The 26,549-nt window shown below is 39.9% G+C and overlaps 1 protein-coding gene across 3 annotated transcripts in view; it reads right to left on the bottom strand.

The window, feature by feature from the left end:
* The window catches only part of SLC35D2 (solute carrier family 35 member D2), a 49,920-nt gene extending 25,013 nt beyond the window's left edge, over nucleotides 1-24,907 (bottom strand). For all 3 annotated transcript variants that reach the window (XM_059411714.1, XM_059411716.1, XM_059411715.1), the window contains exons 1-5: nucleotides 24,701-24,907; nucleotides 15,731-15,764; nucleotides 13,369-13,455; nucleotides 9,175-9,242; nucleotides 374-445 (exon numbers count right to left, since the gene is read on the bottom strand). In XM_059411714.1, coding sequence (XP_059267697.1) covers nucleotides 374-445; nucleotides 9,175-9,242; nucleotides 13,369-13,455; nucleotides 15,731-15,764; nucleotides 24,701-24,852 — 413 coding nt within the window. In that variant the 5' untranslated portion in view covers nucleotides 24,853-24,907. The remainder of the gene's footprint in view (nucleotides 1-373; nucleotides 446-9,174; nucleotides 9,243-13,368; nucleotides 13,456-15,730; nucleotides 15,765-24,700) is intronic.
* Between the last annotated feature and the right edge of the window lie 1,642 nt (nucleotides 24,908-26,549).

Here is a 26,549-nt window from a genome sequence, read left to right as displayed (position 1 = left end):
ATCCTATACACATATACATGGACAATTTTTCCTCTGTATTCCAAAATCAGTGTACATTCCATCTGATTCAGGAAACATATTTACATCTGTTTTGAGGTTCTTGCATTTTTAAAATAATTTTCTATCATAAACACATATTACTAATCTAATATAAAATTACGATGTAAAAAAAAAATCACACATTATGTTCTTAAGTTATCATGGAAACAGGAGATACTTTTAAGTGAATAAACCATGGGGGCCTAAGTTATTGCTACCAGCAATTCAAAACAACTATTTGGAAAAATAACTAGATGTTGAGAATTTGCTACATAAAAATAATGTGGGATGAGGGGAAAGGGCACAAGAGGAATAGAGGAAAAACAAGAATCACCCAAGTATGATGGTTTCCAGGAGTAAAGTGAGTGGAATGGTAAATTTCCTGAGCACGGTGAACATCGGCAAGCTGTGGGGAAAAGATTCAAATATAATAACATCAGATGCCAAGTATTTTTTAACATGTTTTACATTTTTAATTAAGCTCATTAACTTTCCAAATTAAACATAGAAATTAACCTCAATTCTCATCTATACCATTAACAAATCACATTAAATAATAAACAGAAACGGAGATTTAATAGTTTCATGCCACCTTCAATCAGCAATTATTTTCACTTATTAACAATTTTTAAAAATCATGTAAGCAGGGAGAGTCAATTATCATACGGTTTCACTTATTTGTGGAGCATAACAAATAGCATGGAGGACAAGGGGAGGTGGAGAGGAGAAGGGAGTTGAGGGAAATTGGAAGGGGAAGTGAACCATGAGAGGCTATGGACTCTGAAAAACAATCTGAGGGTTTTGAAGGGGCGGGGGGTGGGAGGTTGGGGGAACCAGGTGGTGGGTATTGGAGAGGGCATGGATTGCATGGAGCACTGGGTGTGGTGCAAAAGTAATGAATACTGTTACGCTGGAAAAATAAAAAAATTTTTAAAAACTCATTAAAAAAAATCATGCAACGCAACTACTGAAAAGATTGTGCTAAAACTACAAAGACCATGCTAAAAGATTGTATGCAATGTAAACCAACACCCCCTTCAGCAAATCGAGTTGGAACAATGTATCAATAGTCATTAAGTTCTGCTAACCTTGGACCTAATTATTTCTTGTTGGGACACTTACCCTGAAGTAATAATACAAAAGAAAGGAAAAAACCACGTGCACAAATGTGTGCACTGCAATAATGTCTTTGGGGAAAACATCAGAAACAACTTAAAAGTCACACAAGACAATGATAAAAAATATATATATATGATAAATTTACCTGAGGGAACATTATGTGTTAACTCTATAATGTAAAACTTTATGTTACTATTAGAAAATTAATATTAAATAAAGAGGGCACAAAACTACATAGAGTCTACTACTAAAACAAGATGCAGTCCACCATATGGGAAAAGACTGAAATTGATGTTTAAAATAGTAAACATACTATTTTAATAAATGTTACATAATAAATATTTTAATAAATGTTTTATTTATTTTTATAACATTATTATAACATTATTATACCATTATAATATAACATTATTATAACATTATTTTAATAAATGTTACATAATTAATATTATGTTTATGTTAACATAAATATAATATTTATTATGTAACATTTATTATGTTAACACCCAGGGTGCCTGGGTGGCTCAGTGGGTTGAGCCTCTGCCTTCTGCTCAGGTCGTGGTCTCAGAGTCCTGGGATCCAGGCCTGCATCGGGCTCTCTGCTCAGCAGGGAGCCTGCTTCCCTCTCTTTCTCTGCCTGCCTCTCTGCCTACTTGTGATCTCTCTCTCTCTGTCAAATAAATAAATAAAATCTTAAAAAAAAATAAAATAAAATAGTATGCTAACGGTGCCTGGGTGGCTTAGTCAATTAAGCATCTGCCTTCCACTCAGGTCGTGATCCTGGGGTCCTGGGGTCAAGCCCCACATCAGGCTCTTCACTCAGCAGGAGTCTGCTTCTCCCTCTCACTTTCCCTCTGTGCCTTTCCCCTTCCTCAAATAAATAAATAAAATATTTTTTAAAAATAAACTAAATAGTATGTTAGAGAATAAAATTATGGGTTATTTTTCCCAAAAAACTTTAGGTAATGAAGATCTATTCACTGTCTTTTAAAATATTTAAGAACATTTCACTAGCTGTCAAAACCCAGAGATTCTAAGACACAGCTCAGTGCACAGCCAACAAACTGCCTGGGCTGAAACAGCCCACTTTCATCTGCTTCCAGATGTGACTCTGAGAAGATGGAGACCTAGAGAAGGAAAGTCAAAACCAGAGCCCCAGGACAGTGGCCAGCTCCTCCTGACCAGACCTGAGGAGGGGTTGCATGTGATCAGTGATCCCACAAAAAGAGAGCAGGTACAGAAAGAATTTTCAGGAACTTTGTAACTTATGAGACTGGGTAGAACTGCCTTTTTCAAAGTAAGCCAAAAGTCAATTAATTCCTAAAAGTATTTTTACATGATGTCTTTTAAAAGCAAGTAAGGTATATTTAATGATGAAAAACTGAATGTTTCCCCCCTAAGATCATTAATAAGACCATAATGCTTGCTCTCAGCACCACATCAATTCAACAAGTACTTGAGATTCTAAATGGGGCAACTCCGCTGGAGGGGAAAAAAAGGCATACTGTTTGGAAAGGAAGAAATGAAGTTATCTCTATTTGCAGATGACATATATAGAAAACCCTGAGTAATCCACTAAAGAGTTATCTGGGCTAATAGTTAAGCAAGAGTGCAGGGGAAAAAATTGAATATATAAACATCAGTTATACTTTTTTTTTAAAGATTTTCTTTATTTATTTGACACAGAGAGAGAGAGAGAGTGCAAGCAGGCAGAGCGGCAGGCAGAGGGAGAGAGAGAAGCAGGCTCCCTGCTGAGCAAGGAGCCCAATGCAGGACTCGATCCCAGGACTCTGGGATCATGACCTGAGTCGAAGGCAGCCAATTAACCAACTGAGTCACCCAGGTGTCCCACATTAGTTATACTTCTATACACTAGCAATGAGCAATCCAAAAAGGAAATTAAAACAATTCTGTTAATGATAACATGAAAAAGAACACAATTCTTAGGAATAAATTTAAGAAAAGAAGTATAAGACTTGTATACTAAAAACTACAAAATATTGTTAGAATATTAAAGAAGCATGAATGGAAAGATACTTCATGTTTCTGGATCAATAGGCTTAACATTATTAAAATGGAAATACTCCCCGAAATGGATCTATAGAGCCAACAGAATCCTTGTCAAAATGTCAGTTGGCTTTCCCCCCCAGAAACTGACAAGCTGATTCTAAAATTAATATGGTAATACAAGGAAACCAGAAAGCCAAAACAATCTTGAAAAAGAAGAACAAAGTTTGTGGACCCAATTTCAAAACTTACTACAAAGCCACCATAATCAGTATAGAAATATAATCAAATGAATAGGATTAAGAATCAAGAAATTTTTTAAATAATCAAGAAATAAATCCATACAATTATGGTCAATTCATTTTCAAGAAGGGTGCCAAGACAATACAATGGAGAAAGAAATATCTTTTCAAAAAAATGGTACTGGAACAACTGACTATCCACCCACATGCAAATGAAGGAATATGGACCCCTTCCTCAAACCACATACAGAAACTGATCTCACAATGTATCAAAGACCTAAAGTCTTTGTAGGAGACTTCCAATAGGAACTAAAATTATTAAAATCTTAGAAGAAAACATAGGGGTAAATCTTCATGACCTTGGATTAGGCAAGGTCTTCTAAGATACAATACCAAAAGCACAAGCAGCAAAAGAAAAAATTGTTAAATTAGCTCCATCAAAATTTTCAATTTATAAACGGATAATCAAAGGTGATACATACAAACAGTAGAATATTATTTAGCTTAAACAAACAACAAACAAAAAACAAACAAACAAACCAAAAAGGAACAGAGGTGCCTGGCTGGCTCAGTCAGTAGAGCACTCTTGATCTGGGGTTGTGAGTTTGAGTCCAACACTGGACTTAGAGCTTACTTTAAAAAAAAAAAAAAGGAATAAAATTCTGATACATGTTATGACATGGATAAACCTTGATAACATTATGCCCATTGAAAAAAATTCATAATTTAAAAGGACAAAGATTGTATGATTTCACTTGTATGAAATATCTGACGTAGGCAAATTCATAGAGAAAGAATGTAAAATAGAGGTTACCAGTGGCTGGGAGCCTGGGAAAATGGGGGAGTTACTATTTAATGGGTACAGAGCTTCAGTTTAAGATGATGCAAAAGTTCTAGAAATAGTGGAGATGGTTGCCCATCACTGTAATATACTGAATGCCAATGAAATGTACACATAAAAATGGTTAAAACAGGGGCGGCTCTGTGGCTCAGTGGGTTAAGGCTCTGCCTTCAACTCAGGTCATGATCTCAGGGTCCTGAGATTGAGCCCCACATCAGGTCCTCTACTCGGCGGGGAGCCTGCTGCTCCCTCTCTCTCTGCCTACTTGGGACCCCCCCCTCTCTCTGTCAAATAAATAAATAAAATCTTTTTTAAAAATTGGTGAAAGTGATAAATTATACATTATGTATATTTTACTTTGTTAAATTTTTAAAAACTTAAAAATTTTGCTTCAAAGTATACCATTTAGAGAGCAAAAGCCCGCAAAATAAAACTTTGCAATCATACATATAATAAGGCACCTATGTATATAAAATATAAAGAAGACAATACTTAAAAAGATGAATAACCCTATTAAAATAGGCAGAAGGTTTGAATAGATATATATAGATATATAGATAGATACAGATACATATCTATATGTATAGATCTCCAATAAGCACATGAAAAGATGCTTCACATCATTAGCCATCAGAGAAATGTAATCAAAACCACAACAAGATACTACTTTACAACTATTAAAAGAACCATAACCCAAAAGATAGACAATAACAAATTTGGCAAGAATGTAGAGAAGGTGTAGCCTTCTTACACTGCTGGTGGGACTGTAAGTTGGTGTAGCCACCTTGGGAAACAGTTTGACAATTTCTGAAAATATTTAAACAGAGAACTGCCTAATGACCAGAAATCCTCCTAGGCATAGATCCAATCAACAGTAATCCCATTCTTCCAAAAACCATGAAGTCATCTTTGTCGCACATTACACATATTAAACAGGAAACTGTGTTGGCTGATCCTTCACAATATATACAGCACCCAGACTGTGGCCTCAACATAACCTTTAACATTAAATTAACCAGGAGATCCTTGGAGAAATGGCAGGAAAACTCCAAGGTAAGCCTGGGACATCATGTGCCAAACAGCAAGGAAGTAATCAGATTACTGGGGGCCTAGAACATAAAAGCCTACTCAAAGGGGCTCCCATTGGCCTGAGATGGTATAATGTGAATATCAAAAGAATTATTTATAAAATGACTTGAAATATCAAGTAATGAAATAGATGAAGTGAACAGACTAGAGAGCCCAGAAATAAGCCTACACAAATATAATCAACTCATCTTTGACAAAGAAGCAAACATAATTCAATGGAGAAAGGAAGATCTTTTCAACAAATGATGCTCAAACAACTGGACACCTATATGTGAAAAAACAGAATCCAGATGGACCCTATACCTTTCACAAATAAAATCAAAACAGGCCATACATTTAAATGTAAAATGCAAACTATTAAGTTCCTGGAAGATAGCATAGCATAGGAGAAAATCTAGGTGATGTTGGTTTCAGCAATGAGTTTTTATTTTTATTTTTTTGTAAGATTTTTTTAAGTAATCTCTATACCCAATATGGAGCTCAAATTACAACCCTAAGTTCAAGAGTCTCAAGCTTTACTGACTGAGCCAATGAGGCACCCCTTGACAATGAACTTTCATATATACATATATATATGTGTGTGTATATATATGTATATATGGCTTTTTCTTTTAATAGAGGGAAGTGGGGAGAGGCAGAGGAAGAGAGAGAATCCCAAACAGACACCCCTTTGAGCATGGAGCCTGACATAGGGCTCCATCTCAAAACCCTGAGATCATGACCTAAGCCGAAATCAAGAGTCAGACACTTAACTGAGTGAGCCATCCAGGCGCCGCTTGGCAATTAAGCACAGGGAATCCAGGTGGCTCAGTTGTTTAGGCCTCTGCCTTCGGCTCTGGTCATGATCCCAGGGTCCTGTGATCATGTCTCACATCAGGCTCCCTGCTCAGCAGGGAATCTGCATCTCCTTCTGCTCGCCACTCCCCCTGCTTGTGCACGCTCTCTCTCTCTCTGTTGAATAAATAAATAAAATCTTAAAGGAAACAAACAAAAACAATACCAAAAGCATGATCCATGAGAGAAAAAATTGATATGGAACTTTATTAAAATTTAAAACTTCTGCTCTGAAAGACAGCATTAAGAGAATGAAAAGACCAACTACTGACTGAGAGAAAATATTTGCAAAACACATATCTGACAAAAAAGTTCTATCAAATAAATGAAAATTCATGAGTTTATAATGATAGCAAAAAACCAAAGATAAACAAAAACTCACTGGTCACCACTGAAGGTGACAGGACACTAATTTATTATTCTGAACATGTATAAATAAAGCTTAATCTTGCCTTTCTTGTGTGCCATGGTGAATGTTTGTATTTATTAAAGTTTAGACAACACATGCAGATGGGGTGATATAGTTAGAAAATCACCATATTGCAACTTGTAATGAAATAATGGATCAAGGAAATTATCATCAATGAATGTTAAAACCATTAGGTGACAGACGGATGGGGCACTTTCTAAGGAAGGGACCAGACTGATCCCTTAAAATTATTAAAAGGGGAGGGGTTCCTGGGTGGCTCAGTGGGTTAAGCCTCTGCTTTCGGTTCAGGTCATGATCTCAGGGTCCTGGGATCGAGCCCCTCATCGGGCTCTCTGTTCAGTGGGGAGCCTGCTTCCTCCTCTCTCTCTACCTGCTTCTCTGACTACTTGTGATCTCTCCCTCTGTTAAATAAATAAAATCTTTAGAAAAAAAATTATTAAAAGGGGAATTGATCAATTTAGTATCATTATAAGTAGGACACCTGAGGAAATTTTTGTGGGTGTTGGATATTGTGGTAATGGATTTCACAGATGTAGACACATAGGTCAAAATTTATCATAATGTGCATTTTAATTATATGTACTTTATGCCAATCACACCTCAAAAAGCTATTTTTTAAAAAGTGGGGTGTGTCACCTGGGTGGCTTAGTTGTTAATCATCTGCCTTTGGCTCAGGTCACAATCCCAAGGTTCTGGGATTGAGTCCCATGTTGGGTTCCCTGCTCAGCGGAAAGCCTGCTTCTCCCTCTCCCACTCCCTCTGCTTGTGTTCCCTCTCGCTGTGGTGTGTGTGTGTCTCTCTCTCTCTGTCAAATAAATAAATAAATAAATTTTTTTTTAAAAAGTGGGATAAAATATTTTGTGGTCCCGTGATACAATAGGAAGCACCCAACATACCAACAGACTGATCTTGCCTGAAAAACTGAACCTGAAGATAATCAAACCAGTAGAACCAACCACCCATTTACAGAAAACATGAGGCACAGGGAAACGTATTACATGATACCCTGCATAAACAATCTTTCTTCCTACTCAGTCTCATTTTCTAGTTCCTTCTCTTTTCCAGAAAGCCCCCTGGCACCCAAGCCATGCCCCCTCTACTCTCTTTCAGATGCACGTAAAAAGAGTTTTAAGAACACGTGTGGTAAAGATATTTCTAACACTGCTACTTGCTTGCTACTGGAGAAGAGTGCCGTATCGGTGAAGAGAAGTTATACCCATTCTGCAATGCATGTAGAGCATTTTAGAACACTTGTAATAGGGTGTTTCTAAAATCACTTTTTAAAAAAGAAGAAGCAGCTCTCTCTCATCTAGGAAGCAGAGACCCCCAAAGCCCTTCAGCGTGAGGGGCAGCGGCAGGTGCACTCACTCAGAGACAGGCCAACAGGATACATGGTAACATAAGGATAGCACCTACCACAAGACACTTTAACACAAATTTGAGACAAATAAAGAAAACTGATTGTCCTGAGTGAAAGAAAGAAACAGGGGCGCCTGGGTGGCTCAGTGGGTTAAGCCGCTGCCTTCGCTCAGGTCATGATCTCGGGGTCCTGGGATCGAGTCCCACATCGGGCTCTTCTGCTCAGCAGGGAGCCTGCTTCCTCCTCTCTCTCTCTCTCTGCCTACTTGTGATCTCTCTCTGTCAAATAAATAAATAAATCTTTAAAAAAAAAAAAAAAAAAAAAAAAAAAGAAAGAAAGAAACAAATAAACAAACAAATAAACAAGGAAAAAAAAAACAACTAAAATGTATAACTACAACCAACATTTCACATTTTGTTTTCCATAATCACATCCTGTCCTTTCCAAACAAGAGGAAAGATGACAGGTCTGATTTCAGTTGTCTGTTTTATCCGACCTTCTCCTTCTGGTCTACTTTCTACTTGCCCCCTGTTGCTCTCACCAAACTAACAAGGTTTTCCTCAATCTCTGTCATCCTTTGCACAAACTTCATTTTCTCGTTATTTATACCTGCATTCATATGTGTTAGTTAGGCTACACAGCTCGCATCCAAGTTTTCCAGTGTAGAGAGTGGCTTGGTCTTTCTATACTTCCATTTCCATTTTTATAGTGACCTTAAACAAAAGTAGTTAATCAAAGGACCCTAAAACACATGGAAATGCAAATTTCAGAAGTATTTAACACACTTAAAAATAACATCTGTCCCTTATTTTTCTCTGGACTAAACCTGACCTACTAAATCTGACAGGATGTTCCTGATTTTACAAAACCATGATAAAACCAGTTACTCAGACCCATTCATATAAGTGTATTGGATATTGGTTATACAATATAAATAAATCCACCTGGATAAGTCAGACATTCTCTGTCTTGATGCCCACAGATCTCACATTCTATGTTCAGACTTGAATAAAAAGGAAAAACATCAGCTTTTTAAGTTTTCTAAAAATATAAGCAAATTAAACTCAAAACTCCACTTAGTTTTCTTAAACTGGTAAATATGATTGTCTTCTGTATGTAGCCCAGGCAGTATATTCAAAATCAAATTTGGTCTTTGTACCACTGGAAATAAATGAGTCAAAAACCTCCCATCAACCATTCTCCTGCACTCTACCTTAATTTACTTGTGCTTGATAATCCACTTATGTGGTTTCCAACGTAGAGGAGAGGCAGAGGAAACAGCTTCCATAAAAAAAAGGAAGAATATTTCATTAGAACTCCAATAACGATTTTCTTTCACATAATGGTGACACTTCCTGTCAGTAAGCAAATCATTTGAGTCTATTTCCCTGTAACAACTGTGAATTTCCCACAATCTAAAACACATCATGAGTTTCTCCATGTGACCAAAATAGTTAGGTGGGCAATGATATCTATAATCATGGTGTGGTGGAGTGGATCTGCGCTGAAATGGAAACTTTGACCTTATCAACACTGGCAGACTATCTCCCTAAAGGGAGGCTCTGAACAAGCACCTCTCTTTTTTTTTTTCTTTTTTTAAATTTTTTATTTATTTTCAGCATAACAGTATTCATTGTTTTTGCACCACACCCAGTGTTCCATGCAATCCGTGCCCTCTCTAATACCCACCACCTGGTACCCCAACCTCCCACCTCTCCGCCTCTTCAAAACCCTCAGGTTGTTTTTCAGAGTTCATAGTCTCTCATGGTTCACCTCCCCTTCCAATTTCCCTCAGTTCCCTTCTCCTCTCCATCTCCCTATGTCCTCCATGTTATTTGTTATGCTCCACAAATAAGTGAAACCATATGATAATTGACTCTCTCTGCTTGACTTATTTCACTCAGCATAATCTCTTCCAGTCCCGTCCATGTTGCTGCAAAAGTTGGGTATTCATTCATCCTTTCTGATGGAGGCACGGAGTATTATGCCTCCATCAGAAAGGATGAATACCCAACAAGCACCTCTCTTAAGTGTAGACCCCTGGCTGCATTGCTGAGTTGAGGAGGGGTATTTGTAGTTCGTGCCTCAGGTTCAGATGGCCCCTAGAGAAGGTGTACAAACTTGTTATCTATGCATTATGCACTTTTTTGGGTGACAGCAAAGATTCCTATCTCACTGGAATGTCACAAGGCTGGTGACCCTTCAAAAAGTTGTGTCTACCAGCCACATTACTGTGGAGTTACTTTATTTGTTTTCAAGGCCTAGAATGATTACATATCTACCAAGGTTAAACAATGTACAGCAGTACTTGAATTAGGTTTCCTGAGCTCTGAGCTCCTGAACTGTTTTCTGATTGTCAAGAGAAATATTGTTCAAAACATACTGAACAAACACACAAAATGGAAGACCTAGGCTTCCATGAATGAAAAATATATATATACCCTTTCATAAGGTCACACAATAACTGGGAGAACTTTTTGACTGATATGATAACCCATAGCTATCCTGGTGAGTCTAGCATTTCTTCTTCCACTAAAAAGACATTAAGCAGTAACTCAGATAAGATATTCTTTGAAGGATTTTGAAATAGTAATTGTCATCTATCCCCCAAAGAATTATAAAATTTTATTATCAGGAGATTTGCTCAAGAAAGAAGACACAAAGAAGAGAGGACCTCAGATCCAGGACCTTCCCCTCTTCATTAATAGCATTCTGGTTGGCAGCCTACCCCGGCTCAACAATAGCACTGCTCAGATATTACAACTTTAGAAGTTCTTAGGCATTGAAAAGAATCAGTTGCCCCCCCTTTCCATATATAATTCAAAATAAAAACAATACTGACTTCCAGTTTTTAGAAACAGTGGGCTAGATTGTTTGTGTTAATCTCTCCACTGAAAACAATTAAAAATGCTATGTAAAATAACTTAAAACCTTCATAAAAGTATGTGGGGAGATAGTGAGTCCCCAGGCCAAAACTTAAGTGAGAACAGAAACCCAGAGAAAAACAATGGAAGCCAGAAGACAGCAGAATTGCATGCTCCAAGATCCATTAAGTTAGAAGGCAAGAGTATCTTTCAAAAGCAAAGGAAAACCATCGTCTTTTACAGACAAAACCTAAGGGAATTTAACTGACCATTAGTACATTCTAAAGGAGGTACTTTAATAAGGAGGAAAGTGGAAAATGGGGGATGCAGAAAGGAAAGAATAACATAACATAGTTTAAAAAAAAAAGGAAAGAAAGAAAAATCTCACTGATAACCAAGAAAATGCAAATAAAAGCCAAGTCATTATACACCCACCAGATCAGCACAATTTAAAATGAATGACATATTGACACACAGTAATTAAAATAGCATAAAGTTAAAAAAAGTAAAGAAATAAATAAAACAACTGACATATCAAGGATTGGCAAGAATGTGGAGCAACAGGGACTTTCATGCACTTTTATCAGCAGTGTGAACTGGTACAACAACTTTGGAGAACACTGACATTAATTACTCAAGTTGCAGATGTGCATAGGATAGGAGTCAACCATTCCACTTCCTGATATGCCTCCAAGAGAAATTCATGCCACAAGTATCATTTTAGGCTAAATTGTCTTTAAAAATCATATTTTGAAGCCCTAACCCCATGTGACTATATTTGGAGATAGGGTTTTTAAGGGGTAATTAAGGTTGTATCATAAGGATGGGGCCTAATCCAAGGTCCGAGGTCCTTCTAAGAAGAGGATATACCAGGAGTGTGCACATACAAAGTAAAGGCCACATCAGGACACAGAAAAATGGCAGTGGTCTACACACCAAGGAAAGAACTTTCACCAGAAACCAAGTCTGTTGACACCTTGATCTTGGACTTTTTTTGCCACCAGAACTGTGAGAAAACTCGTTCCTGTTGTTTAAGCCCCTCAGTGTGGTATTCTGTTATGGGAGTCCTGGCTGACTAATACATGTGCACTGAGATCCAACGCTAAGGATGTTCAGAACAGTATTCTCTTCCCAGAACATTCAATAATCGCAAAACTAACTCAGCAAAACATAATTCAGGAATGCATATTAGAACAATTTCAAAGAAAGCAAGAAAAGTATTACACAGAAGTCAGAATAGTTCATAAGGAAAATTGTGACCCTATCTCTTGACCTAGGTAATGACCGCACAGCTTATTATTCATGCAATTACACATTCATGAATGATGCCTTTTTCCCTACATATAGATCATTTTTCACAATTTCAAAATGTTTAAAATTATAGTATATCCTAAACTAAGTATAAGCAAACCCAACGATATTCTGATTTTTCCAGTTATGATTGTGTTTATAGCTTTCGTTACACTTCAATATTTTGTTTTTCTCTTATTGTGAATGTCCCTGATTATTGATGCTCTACCCATGTGCTTGGTCAGTCTAATTGAATAACCTAATGATAGATGCCAGTGTCTTTCCAGGCCTTAGAGATGTGGTAGTGAAGAAGCCATGTGAGGTCCTCACCCTCAAGGAACTGACAGGCTGATTTAACATCCCTAAATCCAAAAAATGCCATCATAATCCAGTTAATACTACCTATTGTATAGAATTTCTCTAAGAATTAAATGCCTGGCTTATAACAACTGTTTATTGAGCCAGCAACTGTTCAAGAAAGGTAGTTCTATTCCAAATTCTAGGAAGGAAAGTCAGGTTTTATGCTTTATCAATCCAAGTTAAAAATGAAAACTTAAACCAAGATCAGAAAAGTAGGGCCAAAGAGTCAAATTTGGACCAGTTTTGTCTATGTAAATGAAGTTTTATTATCACATAATCACAGCAATTCATTTATATATCATGATACAGTGGCAGAGCTGAATAGTTCCAACAGAGACAGTCTAGCCCACAAAGCCTAAATATCTACTATCTGGTTTTTTTTTTTAGCAAAAAACTTACCAATTCCTGGTAGGGCTTTGCCTTTTCAGAAGACATAAGTATTTATTTAATGTCAGTTCTTGAGCACGTACTTCCACTATTATTACATTACGTTAATGAACAACTGAATGAGTAATACAGTATCTCTATTAAGAAGTCTCTACCCAGGGACGTCTGGCTGGCTTGGTCGTTAGGCGGCTGCCTTCAGCTCAGGTCATGATCCCAGGGTCCTGGAATCGAGCCCCATCAGGCTCCTTGCTCAGCAGGAGGCCTCCTTCTCCCTCTCCCTCTCCCCCTCCCCCTGCTTGTGTTCCCTCTCTCGCTATGTATCTCTCTGTCAAATAAATAAAATCTCTGTCAAATAAATAAAATCTTGAAGAAGAAGAAGTCGTCTCTACCCAGTGTAAGCAGGAAGCACACTGCGTGTGGAAATTGACATGTTTTCTTAGATCCATTTAAATTCTATAGCATTTTCACATGTTCCATCAAAGCTCTATGTACTTATCATCACATACCTTCACAGGAATTTTCTTGTCAAAATCAGGGAAATGAATTAGTTTATTTAGTTTGGATACATACAGTATCATTATGGTCACTGCCATCTAAAAAAAAAGAGGGGGAGGGAGAAACTTTAGCAAAATACCTGGAAAGACTGAGGTACAAAGACATCATCAGAAGAAAACACATTCATCAAAAAGAAAATATTATTCAGAAAAATCCATTTTCTAGGTTCCAAATAATAACTATTTCCTAGAGTATTAAAAATTATTTTTTTGTCAATGTATAAATTCCATCAGAACTATAGGCAAAAAGTATAAAATCAAATAGCTCACATGTATACATATTGTCTCAAGGGGCTCAAGGAACAGTGACAGAGGGGGAAAAAAGAAATGGCGTCCCCAAAACTGGCCAGAGTGACTACAGTTAGAGAGGCCACTCCTTGATTCTGGACCATATTTCCTATGTAGAGCATATGGTCCCCTTTCCACATAGAGACTGGGGCTCCCTTGAGGGGGCAAACTCTACAGATAAACACACTTTCTGTGATGTCCAGTATTCCTGTAACACAGAAGACAAATTAAGAGAAAAGCAGTTTTAAAAGGGATTTATTTTTCTCTTCAATCAAGCCAGTCCTGCAAAAATGTCTCATTCAAACCCTATTAACCTGGAGTATAGCAAGTATATTAGAAATACTCCAGATTATCATTATGAATACAAAATTTTAATTTTTTAGTAAAAAATTTTAATATCATTTTCCTATGCAAATTTTAGAACTTACTTAATTTTCTCCATATTATGATGCAAAAATTTAAGAACTACTTCAACATGATTATCATCCTAATCCTTGAGCTTAATGAGTTTACAAATGTAATACTTATGATAGATTAATATAACATGAGCCCATCTTGAATTATAATTATAGTTTATATTTATAACTTACTTTGTAATTCTTACAGAAATATACTAACCCTTATTTAAAATATTCTGCAACTCAGACTTTTTAAATTGGGTCTGCTGCTCTCTTTCCACACAAATTGCATATCAGAAAGGCTTTACTTGGAGTAAGCCAGTGAATTTATTTGCCTTGGGGATTACTAAGGGCACATTATCACATATTCACTGATCTTTTAAAGTACTTTTTTCTGCCTATTTTGAACACTAAGACACATTGAAACACTAAGACAATCTATTTTTGACCTTAAGGAAAATATTGATTTCTTACTACTTTTTCCCTAAAATTATGTTGTAAAGAGTGACTTATCAGCAAAACATTTAACCAGAATAATATTTAATCATATAAATGACATCCTTTTCAAGACTCACAATTAAAAATTTAGTTAACAGATACAATTTTCCTAATTTTACATTTTTTTCCCTGTAAATTAAAGCAGAACCAAACAAACATATCAAAAATGTGCCTTTGGTGCCTGTTTCCACTTGTCTACCAGAAATCACCAGCATATGACCAAGAGAGTAAACAAGCTATGAATTAATATTAATGGGAAATTTCAGAAGGAGCCAAATGAGGTTAGTCTGAAAGCTTATCCAACCTCATCTTTATACTTGAGAACGAAAAAATCACAAACTGCAGGAAGCAAAATACAAGCATGTTTAGTTAGGCCCATAGAGAGTTTTGTAAAAATTGGAACGTGTTGCCAGCATTTACAAATTTGATGTAAACATTCAAAACCCCTGCCTTTTGAAACACCTACAGGGTTTTGATAATAAGGGTGTATAATAACCCAATCTCATCTCCCCAACCCTTTTCCTCTCAGCACAGTGGCTTAAACTGAGTACAAATAGCACACTTCAACTGGAGGAACTGTGCTCCTAGTTCTACCCCAGGCTTCAAACCCATTCGTTGCCCACCAGGCCTTGGAAGCTTTCAGTCTTCTGGCCCCTAGTTTTAGGGTAATTAAATCCAATTAAGGAAGCTGAAACAAGTAGTTGTTTGATTTGTTTTTTTTTTTTTTCCTGAAAATACAACATTTCCTAAATTATAGAAAGACATAAGATATGTCAATATTTCATGCTGTTTCAGGGCACCTGGGTGGCTCAGTGGGTTAAAGCTTCTGCCTTCAGCTTGGGTCATGATCTCAGGGTCCTGGGATTAAGCCCCATGGGGCTTTCTGCTCAGCAGGGACCCTGCTTCCCCCTCTCTCTCTGCCTGCCTCTCTCTGTCTATTTCTGATCTCTGTCAAATAAATAAATAAAATCTTTAAAAAAAAATTAATGCTGTTTCACCAAAAGTACCATGATCCTCTGGCTCTCTGCCAGTTGAATGAATCTGTAAACCATGGTCTTAAACAAAAGCACTAAAATTTCATCATGTATGATGACAACTAATTAAGCAGTTAATTTTTCTTTTTCACTTACCTGCCCAATTCCAAGAAAAATTGGTGATGGGAATCTGTTTAAAAACACAGAATAACAATTTTAACAACTGACAAAAGTTTGCAGACTGTCTATAATACATAATGTCAGGAGTTATTAAAAAATCTTAGACTGAAAAAAAAAATCTTAGACTGACCATGACCCTGGGATCGTAGGATTGAGCAGGGAGCCTGCTTCTCTCTCTCCCTTTGCTCCTCCCCCCTCACTCATATTCTCTCTCATTCTCAAATAAATAAAATCTCTTAATAATAATAATAATATACCCAGGAACAAATCTAATAAAAGGCTAATTAAAGATTACAATTGATGAGGGCGCCTGGGTGGCTCAGTGGTTAAGCCGCTGCCTTCGGCTCAGGTCATGATCTCAGGGTCCTGGGATGGAGTCCTGCATCGGGCTCTCAGCTCAGCAGGGAGCCTGCTTCCTCCTCTCTATCTCTCTCTGCCTGCCTCTCTGCCTACTTGTGATTTCTCTCTGTCAAATAAATAAATAAATAAAATCTTAAAAAAAAAAAAAAGATTACAATTGATGAGAAGAAAAAACTTGTGATTCTTGCCTGTATGTTCATATATAATCTTTTGAGCTTTTACAAGACATAAAAACAATATATAACCCTGTAAAAACTGTTCATTCTCTGGAGCTCTTTCTTCCTTGTGAAGAGCATGTTTCTCAGGCAGCTATCCTAACTTGGACTCGAATAAAACTCTCTCTCTAACTTTTAGAGATTCTAAATGGTTCAAGAACAGAGATAAGGACAGATACACACATATGTGACAAAGAAGATAGCGTAGAGCAGTGTGGGAAAGACGGTCTTTCAACAAATGGCACTGGTACTTTAGATACACAATCCTGACCCCTGCTTCACAACATTTTTAACAAGGCAGCACTGCACTGTCTCCCAGCCATTCCTCAGGCTACTACAATAGAGGGAAATACCACCCCCCACACACATACACCCCCCAATCTGTATGTCACCGATTTCAGCGAGGGCAAGAAGACAGTAAAGAATGGACTTAACTTATCAAAGGAAATGGAATGAATGGACAGGACCACCAGGAGAATAAAACTAATTCCAAGGGCTGGATGCCATTTTTGCCATCCAGACTCCCTCTGGACTGAGCATTTATTCCCCCAGTTGCCCAAGAACATCCTCAGCTGAGGAAGGCTATCTTGTCAAATAGTAAACACCCTCCCTGTGAGTCTCCTGCATTCCGATCTCTGGTCTGTACAAAAAGTCTGAAAGGCCAGGGTCCCTACCCTAGTTCAGGATTGGTCTGTTGGGCCATCCCAGCTCCACAGCCCCTGGGATCAGGCTTTGCTGTGCTTGCACTACAGCCAAATCCGACTTCCCTCACTCTTCCTCAGGAATGCATCCTAAGAGCTCTCCTCAGTATACTTCCTCCGCCTCTCAGAGTCTGCTTGCCAGAGAACATAACCTGTCACTGCAAATGAGATCACAAGACAGCAACATAAACGGTGAAACGACAAGAACAGGCTTAAAGAACACAGACAAAGAGGCCAGGTTAGGGGAAAATATAATACAGGAAAAGAAGGAATTCAAGAAAGAAAGAAAATGATTCAAAGATAAATAGCAAATTTGTTGATGCAAGGAAAATAAATAGACTGAATCTTCAGATCTAAAAGCACGGCTTTTAGATCCACGGCTGCCTTCAGGTCAGGTCATGATCCCAGGGTCCTGGGATCAAGCCCCACATCGGGCTCCCTGCTCTGCCAGAAGCCTGCTTCTCCCTCTCCCACTCCCCCTGCTTGTATACCCTCTCTCGCTGTCTCTCTGTCAAATAAATTTAAAAAATAAAATAAAATAAAAATAAAGACTCTTCAACCTAAGTAAAGCAGCAGCCATGAAACCCATTTTTTTAAAAAAACAAAAACAAAAAACCCTACCTGACAATGGAATCCACCAATTAGGAATGAAATCAAAACAATAAATTTAGGAATGGAGACATTGTGGTAAAAAGGTTGTTGCTGATTACTATCTCCATTTAAATATAGAACAGATTCAAACAGCTGTGGGATTATAATTACACAACAGTTTGCTTCATATAAAACAAGATGTGGAGGGGAGGAGGGGAGACAGGAAGAACCACGCAAGTATCTTCATCCTTCATAGCAGGGAAGTCTTAAACTGAAATGTGTTTACAAAATAAACATGATGAGATCAACCTTTTTTTTTTTAAGATTTTATTTATTTATTTGAGAGAGAGAGAAAGAGCAGAGGCAGAGGGAGGGGCGGCGGGAGAGAGACAAGCAGACTCCCCGTTGAGTGGGAAGCTGATGTGGGGCCCCAGCCCACCGTGACTGGAGCTGGAGGCAGACACTGAACTGAACCAAGTGAGCCATCCAGATGTGCTGATGAGATCAACTTCTTAATGTTTTTCATGACCTCTTCATCTAAGAGGGATCTTTTAAGAAATACTAGCACTTGTAGTGAAGAAATCTATATCTGAAATTCAGTTAAAATTAAATTTCATGGGGCACCTAGGTGGCTCAGTGGGTTAAAGCCTCTGCCTTCAGCTCAGGTCATGATCCCAGGGGCCTAGGATTGAGCCCTGCATTGGGCTCTGCTCAGCGGGGAGCCTGCTTCCTCCTCTCTCTCTCTGCCTGCCTCTCTGCCTACTTGTGATCTCTGTCAGATAAATAAATTTTTAAAATCTTAAGAAGAAAAAAACTAAATTTCATGCATATGTGCAACTTGCAATCCCCACTTAAATAAGCCTTCAAAAGCAGCTAAGATGACAAATAGTAGCACAGCCCCGAAATGATACAATAAGAGTTCACAGGGTCAGCAATGCAGCACCCTTGCCAAAAAGGTTTAATCTGGATGTAATCAAGCTCTTAGATCTAAAGTTCAGTTGGGAAATAAGCTAAGCAAGCCTTCAAAACATAAATCAGACAATCCATAATGTGGGACATTTTATAAAATACCTGGCCCAGGCTTTTCAAAAAGTCAGTATCATGGGGAAGAAATGGGATGAGGAACTTTTCTAGATTAAAATAAACTATAAAGACATAACTCAATGCATTTCATGAACCCTGATTGGATCTTGATTTAAATGTTTAAAACAACCATAAAAATATCTTGGGACAACTGGGATGATTATATATTTGGTATTAGATTACTTTAGGAAATCATTAAAATTTGTTAAAAGCAAAAATGATACTATGCAGGAGACTATTTCAGGAGAGACATGTTAAAATATATGCACCCCCAAAACTGGAGTGCAGAATCAGGATGTTTGCAACTTACTTTCAATGGCTGGGGGGAAGCAAATATAATAAAATGTTCATTACTGCACTTCAGTGATGTCTGTTCTCCATTTTTCTGTATGCTTGAAACTTTTCACCATGAAAAGTGCTGGGGGGGCACCTAGGTGATACTTGAAAAAATAATTAAATTAAAGCCCTTCTTTCCAATGTCCATAATAGCCAAAATATGGAAAGAGCCCAGATGTTCACTGACAGATGAATGGATAAATATACATATATATATGTATATGATATATGCCTATATATCTATATCTAAGATGTATATATTTAAAAAGTAATCTATACATCTTCATAGTATTTGTTTTTTTTTTTTAATTATTTATTTCTTTGACAGAGAGAGACAGCGAGAGAGAGAACACAAGCAGGGAGAGAGGGAGAGGGAGAAGCAGGCTTCCCGCCGAGCAGGGAGCCCCATGAGGGGCTGGATCCTAGGGGGATCATGGCCTGAGCAAAAGGCAGATGCTTAATGACTGAGCCTCCTTAATATTAGTACATATTTCTTAGTATTTCTAAAATACTAAGTATTTAGTGGTATTTCTTAAAATTTCACCTTAATATTTTTCTTCTGTTTGAATTCTTTGTAATGATCATGCCAGAATGATTTTTCTTGGGAAAAAAAAAAAGGAGAGAGAGAGGCATGTAGCTAGCTCAGTCAGTGGATGATGTGACTCTTGATCTCAGGTTCATGAGGTCAAGCCCCACACTGGCCACAGAGCTTACATTCAGAAAAATTGTTTTTAGTAGATATTTCAAGATATTGATTCTAGGTAGGTGGGAATATAATTATTATTATCTTCTTTGTACATTTCTGTATTTAAATTTTTAAAGATTTTATTTATTTATTTGACAGAGAGAGACACAGCGAAAGAGGGAACACAAGCAGGGGAGTGGGAGAGGGAGAAGCAGGCTGCCCGAGGAGCAGGGAGCCTGATGCAGGGCTTGATCCCAGGACTCTGGGATCATGATCTGAGCCAAAGGCAGTTGCTTAAGGACTGAGTTACCCAGGCACCCCAATAACCTCCAATTTTTTAAATGAATTCTTATACTAGTGAATGTGAGGAAGTGAAGACCATGGGTACACAACTTCTCAACAGTCAGACTCTGAAAGGAACAGAGAAATGAGGGTCCATGAGGGATTGAGTATGGGTTACTTTCTCTTAAGAAACCTGAACATGTTTCCAAGGGCAGCACAGAGGTGGAGACAGAAGGAGCTGGAAGAGCAGACCTGTGGAAGAGGAGAGCTAGACCTTCCACAGGGACCAAAGAGTCCCTACATCCTACCAGCAAGGGTAAGGTGAGGGCCTCTTTGATGGCTTTTACTTTCTCAATAGTAGCAGAGATGGGGAGTGTGGGGTGTGTGGGAAGTTTTAGGATGAAGGAGAAAGCGTGAAGGAGTTGCTTCTGAGATGAGGAAAGCAAGCCCCCAGAAGAAACAACGGGGTAGGAAGGAGAGCTGGGTAAGCTTCATAATCATCCTTTTAAAGTCAACCCAGTCAGATCAGAAGTGGTTTTCCTCCCACAACAGTCTGCGCTGCTCCGTGCTGAAGGAGAGAGGCAGGTGGTAGGCTGTGCTGGATTAATGCTGCCCCAGTGGGACTGAGGAAGGACTCGCAGGGTGGGATGTGCAGACACGAGCTGGAGGCAGGGTGGAGTGTGGACACCTGGCAGGTCACGCCAAGCACATGGCCCTGGGAGTGACTGCAGGAAGCGGGGCTGCACCAGCTGAGAGGGTTCGTCCGTGGATCCTGAAGTCCCCAAGGTTGACGACAGTCCAGGGGGAGAGGAAGACCAGGACACTTTGTAACGTGAATGACAGGAGCTCAAGAGCCACTGTAGAGGACCACAAGCAGTGGTCCCTCTACTTTTTGGAGAACATGGAGCCTGGCCATTGGGGAAGCATGAGGACCCAACCTCACCTCCTGGCCAGACCCAGGGTAAAACCAAGATCCAGCTGCTTCCAGGGGCCAAGGGAGCTGCATCTTCTGGAGAGAACAGGTTTTCATCAGAGTAAGAGAAAATTTCAAGTGGGTTTTGTTTTTAATATGAATTTCCTTGTTCCCACCGCTGGAGACTCAATTCAATAGCTTTTATAAAAACCTCTCCAAGTAATTCACGCTCCCAGGCAGGTTTGGAAAGCACTGTGCTAAATAATCCCCAAAGTCCTGGGATGCATAAAGAAGAAGACATACAGCAAATGTTTGTCAAACTAAATACAACTAAGCTTTATATTTTTATTAAGCTCCATTATAAATTCTTGCATGTCATAGAGAACAGTATATTACAATGACAACCAAAAAAGCCGACCCAGACCACCTGCACAACCCTCATGAATCTGATTCCAAAGACCCACTGGTATAACCAACTGGCCACAGACTCTTAGATGACCTTGCTTTTCCCCTCTCACCTTAACAGGGTCTGAGAGTTCACATCCTTCAAAGACCTCTCTGTGCAATCAGATAAATCTAGCATTACAATGAACCAAAGAAGTCTAACAAAAGGGGTGCCTGGGTGGCTCAGTGGGTTAAGCCGCTGCCTTCGGCTTGGGTCATGATCCCGGGGTCCTGGGATCGAGTCCCGCATTGGGCTCTCTGCTCAGCGGGGAGCCTGCTTCCCTCTCTCTCTCTCTGCCTGCCTCTCTGTCTACTTGTGATCTCTCTCTGTAAAAGAAATAAATAAAGTCTTTAAAAAAAAAAAAAAGAAGTCTAACAAAACAAAGAACAAAGACCACCCATCAGTCTTATACCCCAAACAGAAACAATCTGTTCAAAATGGAAAAGAAAAAACATCCTTTGAGCTACCTTCTCATGACCCTGTGGATTAGTAATTATTGAAATGTCCTTCCTTCTATTCCACAACACAACATTCTATCTTCAAACAACTAATGTTTGGATCAGATTTCTATGGTTTATTGTTGTAACAAAATTAACCCAACCCTCTTCCCCTCAAAAATGTGCTCCTAAAGCATTTTGAGATGAGAGAACAAACAATGTTATTGGAATAGGGTTCTCCGATTGTATATTACATTACGGATATGTGAAATATTTACTTCTAAGGATTGAAAGAGTTTCACCTTGCAGAGACAAAAACTCCATTTCCTCCTTCAATCATGGAACTCAAAATTTTAAAGATGGAAAGACTAGAGCATGAGATGTCTCATATAATAATAATTCTTTCCAGTTGGATACTGCCCTTCATCTTCAAAGCACTTAATCAGTGTTTACTGGCCCCTGCTTCCAACAAGACACATGTTTTTGGAGGCAGTTAACCGCCATGGCCAGAGAGCACACAGCTCATTCAAGGGCAGAAAATTGAGACTGACCTTCAAATTTTATCCAACATAATTGTCAACCATTCCCAAACAACCCTCTTAATACTATCCTCTTGTTTTTCTTATCATAGATGTCTTAAGTTTTCTTTTTCTTCACTTAGCTTGCCTTGTATGTGTTAAATAATACAAGTTTAGTTATATGTTCATTCTAATTTTTTTGAGGCAGCATTTAGGTTTTCCATGGACACCAACAAGCATACTTGCAACACAGTGGTCGAGACCTAGTTAGGTCTGTAGGATCACCAAAAAAATATCCCAAATCTCTCTCTTTCTCCATATCTGCCGCTACCCCTCACCCCACTCCCAAAGCCATCTCTTAGAATTATCTAGAAAAATTGCTTCCTAGCTCCTCTCCCTTATTCCAGTGCCATCAGTTCTCCAACCACCCACCAGCCAAAGAAATCTCTTTAATCTCACAAATCATGTCATATCACTCCTCATGCTAAAACCTTCTAAGGGACACCCAAATGCATTTAGACTAAAATTAAAACTATTTATCCTAGTTTCCTTGCTTCCTCCCTGGTCCCCCAATATCTCCTTTCAACACAGCAGCCAGAGGGATTTAGTTCATGTTACTCCTCCAATCAACACCTTCTAATGGTTTGCACGGCTGCTTCATAGGCCCTATACGATATAGCAATTCATTACCCTGGGACCTCACCTAGTACCAACCCCACCCAAACACCTTTCTCTTTCATGTTTGCAATGTTCTTCTCTCATTTCCCTCACCTCACCCAACTCTTGGCTGGCATGTCACCTCCTCAGCAAAGCTTCACTGATCACATGAGACAGCAAACTCTTTCCCATGCCCACACTCCCTAACTCCCTTTCATGCCTTACGTTTTTCTCCTGACCACACAACTGCATCTGAGATAACATAAATTCTATCAGTTTATTTACTGATTCACTAGAAAGCTCCATGTAAACTCTAGGAGGATGGATATTTGCTTCATCACATTTGGGATTTTGATCTGCTTTATTCACTTCTATATCTCAGGTGCCTAGAACAGTGCCTGGCCCATAACAGGTGCTTAATAATTACTACTGAATGAAGGAAGGATCTGATCCTGCCTTCCCTGCCTCCCTCCCCCCTCATCTCTCTCTCACCTCCTTCCATGTTCTCACTCATTTCCTCCAGCAGACCAAACTCATGCCCCCTTCCTCACATTCCCTTCAGCTTCGAAGGCTCTCGTGCAACCACTCCTCCCCAGGAACTCTCATACCACACCTGAAATCACCCTGATTATTCATGAACCCACTTCTTTTCAGTCTCTACCACTAGTATAGAATCTCTGGTGTGGGGTTGGGGGTGGTGAGAGGTGGGGGCTGGGATTTCTGTGCTGATCACAGCTGCTTCTGCGGTGCCTACAATGGGCTTGGCACATAGTAGGTGCTCAGGAGCCAACTGTTGGAGATGTAACCAGCCAAGCTCCTGTGGGTCTCAGCTGTCTCAAGTATAAAAGAAAAAAGGTGAAGATGTTCTCTGAGGTCTCTTTTAAGCTCTTTATAAAACTATGATTTCACGATTTTGCAGCACAGTATGGTTTACAAAGGCCCTCTCACTTACGGCAGCTCCTGCAAAGCTCTGGGAGGTAATTAACAGGCTTGTAATTATCCAGCTTTGGCTTCTAAGAAAACTGCTCACTATGAGTGTAGCCCAAGAGGCACAGCTATTAGATGGTTTAGCTGGATCTAAATCCACAGTGCTTTCAGTGCTGCTGTAAGGATAGCAGAATTAAACAGGAATTTCTAGTCCTTATAAATAGGCTCAAGGAGCCACAAATCTGGCTTAGGGCACACTAATCCAAAAAAGTACATCATGTGAACTTCTCATTGTTTTCCCTCAATGCACTGGTAATTTAAGAATGAAAGACCAAACAAGGCACGTCCGGGCTCAAGACTCGTCTGATGGTGGAACATCTAGATCTTTGTAGAGAACTATTCTCCTTTAAGGTTAGCATTCAGATCACTTGTTCCAGCTCACCGGTACCTTGGAAAGCTTTGGGGTGTAGCTCTCTTTGGGGTGTAGCTCTGCAAGCACAGATATGCAGTGTCTTACAGCAGCGGTAAGCAGTGGGGCAAATTACTGTTAGGTTGGGATCTGGATTTTAGAAACCTGCGAAGGTCCCAGCTGACGCCGTTGGCTTTAGAGTCAGCAGGAAGACTCCGCGCTCTCCGTCCCAGTCAGCCCGCGGACCCGGGCGCGGCCGGAGTGCTGGGAGGGCAGGGGCAGCCCCGCCGCGCCCTCGCCCCGGGACCTCGCGCGGCACCGGGAGCCGGAAGGTCCCGGGACCGGGCGCCCCGCGGCCCCCGCCCGGGCCCCTGAGGTCCTCCTCACCGATAGGTGGTCAGCAGTGCCTTGTTGACCAGCACGATGAGGAAGGAGCAAGTCCCGTAGAAAAGCGCCGACAGCAGCTTGGCCAGCCGGGAGGGCAGCCGCGTGGAGGCGGGGTCGAGGTCCGCGCCCTCGGCCTGGCGGCCGGCCGTCATGTTCCACGGCCGCCCGCAGCCGTGAGCCCGCAGCCCTCCGCCGCCCTTCGCGGCGCTCCGGCCCGCCCCGCCCCAGTTCCGTCCCCGCCTGCGGCCCGCCCGCCAGAGGGCGCGGCCGAAACAGGAAGGGCCGCGGCCGCCCCGAGTGCGCGCCTCCGGGGAGTGCTCCGCGGCTGCGGCGCGGACCTCCTTGGCACCGACAGACTGCAGGAATGGGCTTGGGAGAGTTGAGCCGCCCTTCCCCGTCCCCAGCTGCCCTCCTGGGAAGCAAGGCTTCCGTTTAGCCTGAGCGTGTGTTTTGCCTTTTTTCTTCCCCCTACACTTTTTAACGTAAAGGAAAATGCAGGTTTCACGAGCCCACCGTTCTTTGTTTGGTGTGTACACCCTTGTAACTACCCAAATCAACACCTTTCCAATCACCTCAAATAGTGCCCTTCGTGCCCACTGAAGGCAATCCCATCTCATTCAGATTTCTGTTGCAGAGTTAGATTGGCCTCTTCTAGAATTTTATTTAAATTTCATATTAGTAAGTACTTTCAAGGCTTTTACCACAGCCCGTAGTCTCTTTAAATTGCAGAGAAGGACCACAGTTTATCCATTCACCAGTTGATGGGCATGTTGGTTGTTTTTATTTAGGGCTTTTTTTTACAAAATGTTTCCATGAACCTTAATGTACAAGTTCTTGTGTGAACGTCTGTGTTCATTTCTCTCCAGTAAATATGTAGGAGTAACAGGGGTTGAGGCGGGTGCCAAGTCTCAAGTATTTTCTTGCCTCTAGCTGCTCTATGGCTTGGTTCCCTCCTTAACTTCAGGACCCACTGCTTTCCTAAGTGAATAGCAACCTTCTTCAGTGTTTGTTGTTCCTTGAAGGAGAGCCTCCCAAAACTGCCTACTTGGACCACATTCTACATGATGTAGCATTTTTTCAAATAAGTGTCCCATATTTTCATTCTCAATAATCAACTTAAAAAATCTGAAATTTTAGCTTTTTAGAAAAGCTAAAAATTTCAAATGAAAGAAATGTTTGCGGGACGCCTGGGTGGCTCAGTTGGTTAAGCAGCTGCCTTCGGCTCAGGTCATGATCCCGGCGTCCTGGGATCGAGTCCCACATCGGGCTCCTTGCTCCACGTGGAGCCTGCTTCTCCCTCTGACTCTGCCTGCCACTCTGTCTGCCTGTGCTCGCTCTCACTCTCTCTCTCTGACTAAATAAATTAAGAAAAAAAAAATTAAAAAAAATTAAAAAAAAAGAAAGAAATGTTTGCACCAACTGTTGATGCCATACAATTGTTTTTCTGTTGTAAGCACTGAAAAACCATGAACATTTTCAGCACTTACAAGAACCAAAGCAGAACTTGTAACAAATAACTAGTTCTAAGAAAGGAAGGAAGTGGGACGCCTGGGTGGCTCAGTTGGTTGGACGACTGCCTTCCACTCAGATCATGATCCTGGAGTTCCCCAATTGAGTCCCACTTCCGGCTCCCAGCTCCACGGGGAGTCTGCTTCTCCCTCTGACCTTCTCCTCTCTCATGCTCTCTTTCATTGTCTCTTTCTCAAATAAATAAATAAATAAATAAAATCTTTAAAAAAAAAGGCAGGAAGTAAGAGTCCACATTACCCAAAATAAAAAAACAAACACACATTGAGACCATTTTAAAATAGAAAACGGGGCGCCTGGGGGGCTTGGTGGGTTAAAGCCT

The sequence above is a fragment of the Mustela nigripes genome, chromosome 9 (assembly GCF_022355385.1).
Source record: "Mustela nigripes isolate SB6536 chromosome 9, MUSNIG.SB6536, whole genome shotgun sequence".
Classification (NCBI taxonomy): domain Eukaryota; kingdom Metazoa; phylum Chordata; class Mammalia; order Carnivora; family Mustelidae; genus Mustela; species Mustela nigripes.
The sequence above is the reverse complement of the archived record's forward strand: the minus strand, read 5'-3'. Positions and strand labels throughout refer to the sequence as shown.